Source organism: Tupaia chinensis, unplaced genomic scaffold, assembly GCF_000334495.1.
Source record: "Tupaia chinensis unplaced genomic scaffold, TupChi_1.0 Scaffold143584_1, whole genome shotgun sequence".
In the NCBI taxonomy this organism is placed as follows: domain Eukaryota; kingdom Metazoa; phylum Chordata; class Mammalia; order Scandentia; family Tupaiidae; genus Tupaia; species Tupaia belangeri.
The window spans coordinates 7,538,522-7,549,043 of NW_006203430.1; the positions used below are offsets into that span (position 1 = coordinate 7,538,522).

The 10,522-nt window shown below is 42.1% G+C and overlaps 1 protein-coding gene across 7 annotated transcripts in view; it reads left to right on the forward strand.

Moving 5' to 3' along the window:
- Positions 1-30: 30 nt before the first annotated feature.
- CEP192 (centrosomal protein 192) overlaps positions 31-10,522 on the forward strand; it is a 134,611-nt gene continuing 124,119 nt past the window's right edge. For 6 of the 7 annotated variants that reach the window (XR_001369462.2, XM_014582361.2, XM_014582363.2 and 3 more), the window contains exons 1-4: positions 31-117; positions 732-902; positions 5,514-5,681; positions 8,104-8,229. Coding sequence is in view for 6 of the 7 variants with exons in the window: in XM_014582361.2 (XP_014437847.1) it covers positions 5,518-5,681; positions 8,104-8,229 (290 nt within the window). In the remaining variant the exon portion in view is untranslated. Of the gene's footprint in view, positions 218-731; positions 903-5,513; positions 5,682-8,103; positions 8,230-10,522 lie in introns of all 7 variants that reach the window. The other variant, XM_014582362.2, reaches the window with a different exon arrangement.

Consider the following 10,522-nt stretch of genomic DNA (forward strand, 5'->3'; position numbering starts at 1 on the left):
CTGCCGGGATGGGGGGTCTGCGCCCGCGCACTTGCCACAGGGCCGGGACACGGCTTCCCGCGGCAGACCTTTCGGCTTCCCTTTTGCCTACCGTGGCTCCAGTCGCGGCTCTGCGAGGTGGGGCGCAGGTGTCTTGTGCGCCGGGGAGAGGGGCAGTCGAATCTACTGTTGGCACACTCTCTGCTGCACGACTTGCTGCGCAGTGACGGTTGGGCCGGTTAGGAGGCGCAGGCTCTGGGTCAGGGGCTTGGGCGGGGGTCGGGCCGCAGCGCTCCTTCTGCGCCTTGGGGTTGAATTCCACGCAGTGAGTAATTGCACGCCTCGGCATCCTACGCTCTCGGCCAGGCGCGCTGAGGTAGACGACATGCGGAATCACCTCTTGTTTCCTCCTCTTCTGTTCGGTGACTTCCCACTCGTGAGGGACAGACTCCGCCCTTTGGTCTGGAGTTTCTTTCTTGCAAGGTGGTCAGTTAATCTGTGGTGTTTTAAATCTGTACCGTGACGGGCAGGTCTCTTTCTCTTTGTCTAAAACTGACATTGGAAGTAACCTGGTGAATGCTGAGGAGTCTCCCGACTTCACGGTTACTTACTTTAATTTGGTTTCTGCTAGAGTGTCTTTATTCCTAATGGTAATACCTTGCCTACCTTCCTTGCCTATGATTTCAGTATGAACAGAACATGATACGAGACAAGAATACTTAATATTACCTTACTTTTGTTTTTCATTTTAGACTTTGTTTAGTAAAACATGAAGTCCCTTTCGACATATCCGTTTGGAGAACAGCTGTTTATGTGACAATACTTCCATTTACCGTTACCATTTTGAGATCCTTCAACTGGCGTTTTTACCTCTCTAAAATCAGCTTTCCCGCCAAGTTTAGGTTTTGTGGGCAAAGTTTACGGTAAGCTTTGAAAAGTAATATATAAATACCTACATAATTCTGAACTATGTTTTAATATGCCAAAGGTAAATGATTAGTGTTGGAGAAATTTGACAGAGTTTTGGGTTCCACATGTACTGTTGAGTGTATTTAATCGTAGATATACATTTACAACCAACAGTTACACCAAAAATCTTTCGTATACTCAGAAAATTAATTAAATATTAAACCTATATGCAAAATTTGAGCTTTAGGACCAGCAGATGGTCTAGTGGTTATGTCACTGGACTCCCACATGGCCAACACTGGACCTGGTGGCTTGAAACTCATGCTGGGTACATGTGCATGTGTGCCCAAGATCCCAGAAGGGGAATGCAGGAGAATGGAGTGCAGCCTGGCCATCTTCCTAGGGGGTGATTTCTCTCTTCCTCTCACTGTGTTTGTGTATCTCTCTTTCCTGCTGGCGCACTTGGCCTAAGGCAAAAAAAGCAAAAATTGAATTTTAAGGAAATAGCAAGAAAAATGACAAAGATGGCTTACTGTTCAAATATGGTAGGAAAGGGACCAGCAGGTGGCATGGTGATTAAAGGCACTGGACACTCCCATATGGCTGACCATGGTTCGAGTCCTGGACCTGGTGGCTTGCTTTTTCACTTTCCCTCTTTCTCTCTCTCTCTTTCTCTGTGTCTCTCTCTGGTCAAATTAAAAAAAAAATGAGTGAATAAATAAAATTAAAGAAATCATTAACAAAACCAAATATGGTAGGAAAAAAGATACTGTGTTGTCTTCACTTGTGATGTTGAAGGAACGAGTAATGCAATATAGAGGGAAGTTTTAGGGAATTTTCCCTTCTTAGAAAAGCTTTAGGAATGTGGTATGTTTACAGCAAGAGTAATCATTTCTGGAAATGAGAGACTAGCTATATTACATCTAGGGGAATCTTTCAGTGGCTTGTGTTACCATCGCACCCATATCAAAACTATTGAAGCACTTCGTGCTTTGTACCTTAATTGGTAGGGCATGATAGTTCCCTTAAGAAAGCTGCTGTATTTATTTTTGCATTCTTGGTGCCAAGTAGAGTGTCCGTCATGATTTATGTTTGAAAATGATTGTATGAATGATCTTTGTGTGTCATACTTGTATTTTTTTTTTTTTTTTTTAATTTGGCTAGACTAGACTCAGGCAAGCTAGTTAAGACTTGAGAACAGTTCAGATTAAAAAGTGATGGGTGGAGTGAGCTGGTGACATGGTGGTTAAGGAATGGATCCCACGTGGCTGACTATATGGTTTGAAGCCCAGGCCCAGCGACTTGAAAAACACTCTGGATATACATGCGTGTGCATCCAAAATCCTGAAAGGAGAGAGAGATGGAGGGAAAAGGATTGCAGTGTGAACATGCTTCACGGGGGTTTGATTTCTTGCTTTCTCTGTTTCTCCATATTTCTCTGATGAGTGCACATGCCCTCTGGGAAATTAAAATTAGTAGATAAATAAAAGGTGATGGGTGGCTGACTTTGGGAATATTGAGACTCCAGAGATGTATTTGAAGTTACTGGCATCAGAATTTGGTAACTAATTGAAAGAGAAAGAGGAATTAAAGTGGTCTGAAGTGATTTGACTTGTATAGCCAGTGAATAGGGATGATTTGTGGGTCAAGACTAAAGGTAAAATGGGACCAGCAGTTAGTGTAGTGGCTATGGCACTGGACTCCCATGTAGTCGCCTGTGGTTCAAGTCCCGGACCTGGTGGCTTCACCTCATGCCGGGTGCATGTGCGTGCGTGCCCAAGATCCCGAGAGGAGAATGGAGGAGAAGGGATTGTGGTGTGGCCATCCCCCCAGGAGGTGGTTTCTCGCTTTCTGTCTTTGTCTTTCTGGCAATCGCATGCACCCTATAGCAAAAACCTCTCCAAAAAAAAGACTAAAGGTAACAGGAGTGGGTAAAAGAAAGATAATGAGCTTTTTTTTTTTTAAAAAAAAAATTTATTATTATTATTATTACTAATAACAGAGAAAGAGAGAGAGAGGTAGAATGTGAGAAAGCAATCTGCCAGGTCCAGGACTTAAGCTGTGATTGACTATGTGGGAGCTCAGCACCTTAACCACCACACTATCCTCTGGTCCCAGTCTTTTTTTTTTTTTTTTTTAATTGCCAGGGGGTGTAACTGGCTACATCACAATCCCTTCTCCTTCATTTTTCCATCTTGTTGGAATTTTGGATACATACATGTACCTGGTGTGTTTATGTGGGATCCAGCTCCCTTTACCACTAGACTATGGACAAACCTGTTTTTATTTTCCATTACACCTGAGGGGTAGTGCATTCACGGGTGAAGTAGATGTCAAAGAGCCATTTGGAAATACACGTCTAGAACTCAGGATTGAAGTCTAGGTTGAAGTTGAAAAAGCACCTATTGGGGGCTGTTTTTTCTCTTCTTCTCTTGTCACTTTTTCTCTAGTGAGCACATGTGCACTCCAACAAAATTTAGAAAAACAAAACTCCCTTATCTCATATTTTGCTTGTAAAAGTTTTTCAAGTTGAACCATGGGCCAGTGTTGGCTTGTGGGTTCTCTGTCAGCAATATGGTTTTTGCTGCTATTTTCTAGACTTGGTCATCTGTGAAAAACTTTTACCATTTTGCCTAGTTCATGTCAACTGTACTTTAACTTAAAATTTTTCTTTGAATGGGCTCTTATTTATTTATTAAAGACATTTAAAAAGGTATATTTAAAAATAAAATTTCCAAAGGGTATATTTGCTTGCCAGAGAGAGACAGACAGACATTCAGAGAAGGGGAAAAAGTACTGCACGTGAGGAATGGTTACTCTGCAATCCCTGCTCTGTTTCTTCATCCCATTGGGATTTGGGGCGTGCACACACACACACACATATGTCTGGGATGTTTCTCAAGATGCTAAATTTGGGGGAACCAGCAGTTAGCGTAATGGCTATGTCGCTGGACTCCCACGTAGTCGACCGCGGTTCGCGTCCCGAGCCTGGTGGCTTAAAACTCACGCCGGGCGCGTGTGCGTGCGTGCCCAAGATCCCGCGAGGAGAATGGAGGAGAAGGGATTGCGGCGTGACCATCCCCCCTGGGGGGTGATTTCTCGCTTTCTGTCTCTATGTCTCTCTCTGTCTGTCTGATGAGCGCACGCGCCCTATAGTGAAAAATCTCTCCAAAAAAAAAAAAAAAGATGCTAAATTTGGGGGAACCAGCAGTTAGCGTAATGGCTATGTCGCTGGACTCCCACGTAGTCGACCGCGGTTCGCGTCCCGAGCCTGGTGGCTTAAAACTCACGCCGGGCGCGTGTGCGTGCGTGCCCAAGATCCCGCGAGGAGAATGGAGGAGAAGGGATTGCGGCGTGACCATCCCCCCTGGGGGGTGATTTCTCGCTTTCTGTCTCTATGTCTCTCTCTGTCTGTCTGATGAGCGCACGCGCCCTATAGTGAAAAATCTCTCCAAAAAAAAAAAAAAAGATGCTAAATTTGGGGGAACCAGCAGTTAGCGTAATGGCTATGTCGCTGGACTCCCACGTAGTCGACCGCGGTTCGCGTCCCGAGCCTGGTGGCTTAAAACTCACGCCGGGCGCGTGTGCGTGCGTGCCCAAGATCCCGCGAGGAGAATGGAGGAGAAGGGATTGCGGCGTGACCATCCCCCCTGGGGGGTGATTTCTCGCTTTCTGTCTCTATGTCTCTCTCTGTCTGTCTGATGAGCGCACGCGCCCTATAGTGAAAAATCTCTCCAAAAAAAAAAAAAAAGATGCTAAATTTGGGGGAACCAGCAGTTAGCGTAATGGCTATGTCGCTGGACTCCCACGTAGTCGACCGCGGTTCGCGTCCCGAGCCTGGTGGCTTAAAACTCACGCCGGGCGCGTGTGCGTGCGTGCCCAAGATCCCGCGAGGAGAATGGAGGAGAAGGGATTGCGGCGTGACCATCCCCCCTGGGGGGTGATTTCTCGCTTTCTGTCTCTATGTCTCTCTCTGTCTGTCTGATGAGCGCACGCGCCCTATAGTGAAAAATCTCTCCAAAAAAAAAAAAAAAAGATGCTAAATTTGAGACTTGATCTATGGGGGAGGGCATGTGGGGTTCAGCTGCCTTAACTACTCGGCCATGGAGTTAAGGCAGAATGGGTCCCTTTTTAAAAACTGCGTACTCATCCTTAACAATAATTTCTGAAAACTTGGGCTACATTCTGTTTTTTCTGTTCCATGTGAAATGAGTTTGTTACTGTCAACCATTTAAACCATTTAAATACACCCTAAAGTCATCTGCATGTCTTGTCAGTGTTATGGTGTTATGCCATCTTTATTTTCTTTACTAGGTAAGTTTGTGGTAATTTGTATTCCTTGCTACACCAAGCCAAGGATAAATTAGGCAGTGTGGTACTTCATTATTATGTTAATTATAAAAGATAAGTTTAATGTTTGATGTTTGAATTCTCAGTTACAAAGTAGCAAAATATTCTGAGAATTACTTCAGTATATTTGCCAGTATATCCCCTCTTAGTAATATTCTAAAACATTTGATTTTTTCCTTAAGATTTGCAAATTTTATAATATTCGTGAGACTTATAATCATTTGAAAGGTTTTTTTAGTAGCATTCGATGCATAAAAATACTTTTATTATTGCAGTAAGATGGAAGATTTTCGAGGGATTGCGGAAGAGTCATTTCCAAGTTTTTTAACCAATTCATTACTTGGTAATAGTGAAATGTTGGAAAATGTCACTTTGTCTTCAAATCTTGGCCTGCCTGTTGCTGTTTCAACACTTGCTAGAAATAGACCTAGCACTGATAACAGGTAAGATACGTCTGAACAGAATTTCTTTTTCGGGCTCATGAAACCTACAGTGTACTGATATTTACATAAAATTTCTCACTTAAGCTTGAACTTTTTGCTTTGTCTGTGAGGGAGATGGCCAAATAGGTAAAATACATATAGAAAAGGTAGAACCACAGTTCCTTTCCCTCATTTATTGTTACATTAGCAGTGTGTAGCTTGGGTAGGTTTGGGATTTAAGCAGCACTGATCTATTCTGGTGCTGATTAAATTAAATTTAAAATTTTTTTTTTTTTTTTTTTTAAGAGATTTTTTGCTCTAGGGTGCATGTGCTTGCCAGGAAGACAGAGAGACAGAAAGCAAGAAATCACCCTTTAGGGGGATGGCCACACCACAATCCCTTCATCATTCTCCTCTCAGGATCTTGGGCATGCATGTACACACACCGGGCCTGAGTTTAAGCCTCCTGGTCTGGGACTTGAACCTTACAGCTACATGGGAGTCCAGTGACATAGCCATTTCTCCAACTGCTGGTTCCTAAATTTTTAATTTTTGTATTAAAATTTTTTTTCTTTTTTCGTCTTCAGTGTTCTTGATTTGTATTATCTCAATCTTACTAATTACTGGTTACATAAACCAATTTCTTTTAGTGAAGGTCATAAGGGAAATTAATCCTGTGAGTATAAGAGTATCTCATTAAATCCAGGACCAGCAGATGGTGTAATAGTTACGTCGCTGGGGTCCCACATGGTTGACTGTGGTTCAAGTTCCAGACCCAGTGACTTGAAACTTATGCCAGGTGCGTGTGTGTTTGTGTGTGTGTGCCCAAAATCCTGAGAGGAGAGTGGAGAAGGGATTGTAGTGTGGCCGTCCCCCCTAGGGGAGCATGATTTCCTGCTTTCTGTCTGTCTGTCTGGTGAACACACACACTCTCTCGGAAAAAAATCTCTTATGAAAAAAGTAACTCATGAAAAACAAGTGCAGGAATGTAGAGCTGTGTCACATGAAGGGACAGGAATTGGAATCTGGGAAGCCATCAGGACTTGGGTTTCTGTTTTTCTATTCTACTTCTCTTTGTCATTCTCTTTTCTCTTTCAGAATGCTGACATTATGTTCTTTTCTGTTTCATGTTGCAGAATATGGCAACACAAACTCAAGAGACATCTATGAATTCCTTTTTCTTTTTTTTTGGTCGAGATTTTTGCCTTAGGGCATGTGTGCTCACTGGAGAGACAGAGACAGTGAGAGGGAAAGTGAGAAATCACCTCCCGGGGGAGGCCATGGGGCAGTTCCTTTTCCTCCATTCTCCTCCTGGAATCTTGGGCATGCACACCCCACATGTCCGGTGTGAGTTTCAGGCCACTGGGTCTGGGACTTGGACTGCAGTTGGCCATGTGGAAGTCCAGCAAGGTAACTGCTATGCTATCTGCTGGCCCCTTATGAATTACATTTCTGTCTAGAAAAAGAGGCTATCGATCTTACTCTTAAAACCTCATGAGTTAGTGGTCCAGCTGGATTAGGTATCCATCCCAAATTCATTCACTTATTACAAGATTTTGGATCCTTGGGTGTGTTTAGAGGTATCACAGGCTCTCTCTTTTTACTGTACTTGTATGGCTGTCTTTCTCTTTCAACTTCAGTGTGTCATATACTCCTAAGGTGACTTTCTTTGCTCTTTACATTCTAATAATTTTGAGTTTCTGAAGTCAAGTTTCTCTTTTTTAGGAACTAAACCAGGTTTTTATTTTTTTTTAGAGAGGTTTTTGCTATAGGGTGCATGCACTTGCTAGAGAGACAGGGAGACAGAATGTAAGAAATCACCCCCAAGGGGATGGCCACACTGCAATCCCTTCTCCTCCATTCTCTTCTCAGGATTTACGTGCCCGGCGTGTTTTAAGTCACCTGGTCCAGGATTTGAACTATGGCTGACTAAGGGAGTCCAGCGATATAACTATTATACCACCTGTTGGTTCCCCAATTTTTATTTTTATTTTTAAATTCCAATTTTATAACCAGAAAAATTGTCAGGTTAATTATACCTTATTTTGTATCTCTATTTTGTATCTCTAGATGTGATGTGTGTAGTTTATACATCCATTACATATAGAGCCTTGAATAATGTATAAGTTTGACTGTGCTTGACTATCTAACCACTTTCATGTCTCCTCTTAATTTAAACATTTGGCGAAGCGCATCATCTTTACCTTTGGGATAAAAGTCTGGGTTATCTCTCTAAAACCTCTTTTATTTTAAGATTTCCTTGACTGTATTAATGAATACAGGTAATCTCCCCATTCCTGATTACAGATTTCCAAAGGATGATGATTTTGAACACTGGGAGTCTTATTAGTTAGTTTTAATGTCATACAACCTTGTGTCATGGCTAGTTTTAAATGTGTGTAATCCCTAACAAAACTAATTTTTTTTCCTCCTTTGGGCACAGGTATCCTGATATTCAGGCATCTTACTTGGTAGAAGGGAGGTTTTCCGTTCCATCAGAGTCATCTCCCAGTAGCCAGAGCGATGCTGAACCAAGAGAGAGGTTACAGCTTAGTTTCCAGGATGATGAGTGAGTTCATACTTTGGTTTGCTTGCACTGTGTTAATGAGTTTTAGTCTTATGAAAAGGGAATGTGTAATTGTGTCTTGATTAATTCTAAGACTCTAACAGTTTTCTTTATGTGTTTTAATATTTTTAGGGTTTTATAACATTTTTTTCTAATTCTGAAAGTAAGATGTGTTCATTGTCGAAAAAGTAGAAAATATGGAAAATTATTAGGAAAACATTATAGGCCTGAAATTCCACTAGCTACAGGATAATGATTGATTACATTTTTATATTTTCCAGACCACTTTTTTAAAAAGAGATTTTTTTTTTCTGTAGGGCGCTCGCCAGAGAGGCAGAGACAGAACCACATTCCCTTCTCCTCTTTTCTCCTCTTGGGATTTGGGGCATGCACACACACATACACACACATGTGCCCAAGCATGAGTTTTAAGCCACTGGGTCTTGGACTTGAGCTGTGGTCGACTATGTGGGAGTCCAGTAACCATTTCATGGTAACCATTATGCCATCTGCTGGTCCCACAGACTGTTTTTTTTTTTTTTAAATTGCCATAGGGCACATACATTTTCCAGAGAGAGAGAGGGTGAGAGGGTGAAAGCACCTCCAGCTGGGGTGTAGTTACACTTCAATAATTTCTTCTCCATTTCTCTTTCATTTTGAGATTTTGGGCATATATGCCCAGTATTTTTCAAGCCCTTAGAGCTGAGATTTGAACCATGCAGTGGCAAGGTAGTTAAGGTGCTGAATTCCCACATGACTGACTACAGTTCAAGTTATGGACCTGGTGGCTTAAAAATCATGCTGGGTGTGTGTGTGCCCAAAAATCCCAGGAGGAGAATGGAGAAGAAGGATCCTACCTGGGGAATGATGTCTCACTTTCCCTCTCTCTGTCTGTCTCTTTCTGGCAAGCACATACACCCTATTCCAGAAACTTAAAGGTACCTAAAAGCTGCATAGACTGTTTATAACTTTAACAAATCGATATATTATGTTCATCTTTCAATTACAATTAATATAAGTTTGTATCGTAATGGCTGTACATTCAAATCTGTACTGGGCATTGAGATTATTACAATTTTGCTATTATAAGTGTAGCTAACTTCTTAATTTCTATGTATACATTTATGCATGCATATTACACACCTGGTATTGGGTTGTCAGAAAGTCATGGTGCATTTTTGCCTAGAAATGTAGAAAAAGTACATTATAACTTTTCCAACTACCTGATATATATACTTTTTTATTGCCAGAAGGTTCATGTACTTGCTAGAGAGAGACAGAAAGACAGAGGGAGAAAGTACTCTCTAACTGAGGTGTGGCCATGCCAGAAACCTCTCTCCTTCATTTCTTAATTGTGTCAGGACTCTGGGTGCACATGCAAGTAATTTTGGTGTGTTCCCCAAGCTGCTGGGACTGGGACTCAAACTGCAGTCAACCATGTGGAATGTGGCTCCCTTTACTGTGAGGCAACAGGGCTGGCCTGAGATTATTTTTCTATTTTATTGTTTTTTTTTTAAAGAATTATTTTATTTAACTTTATTATTATTTAAAAAAAAATAATTTTATTGGGACCAGCAGTTAGCGTAATGGCTATGTCACTGAAATTCGATGTAGTTGACCGCGGTTCAAGCCCTGGACCTGGTGGCTTAAACTCATGCTGGGCACGTGTGAGTGTGTGCCCAAGATCCCGAGAGGAGAATGGAGAAGGGATTGCGGTGTGGCCATCCCCCCGGGGGGTGATTTCTCTCTTTCTGTCTCTATGTCTCTCTCTGTCTTTCTGGCAAGCGCACACGCCCTATGGCAGAAATCTCTCCAAAAAATTTTTTTTTGCTTAACTTTATCTATTTATTTATTTTAATTTGATTGTATGAGAGAGAGTGAGAGAAACTGAGAAAGCAAGCCACCAGGTCTGGGGTTTGAACCACGATTAGCCATGTGGGAGCCTAGTGCCCTCAACACCACCATGCTACCTGCCAGTTCCATACTATTATTATTTTTTAATGTGACCAGAGTGAGACAGAGAGAGAGAGGCAAAAGTGAGCATGCAAGCTGCCAGGTCTGGAACTCAAACCATGGTCAACCATGGGGGAGTCCAGCACCCTTAACTACCATGCCACCTGCTGGTCCAAGATTATTTTATTAATATAAATTCCAAAGATTTAAATTGCTGAGTTAAAAATATTTCTTTTTTTTTTTCTCTTGGAGAGGTTTTCACTATAGGGTACGTGTGCTCGCCAGACAGACAGAGAGAGACATAGAGACAGAAAGCGAAAAATCACCCCCCCAGGGGGGATGG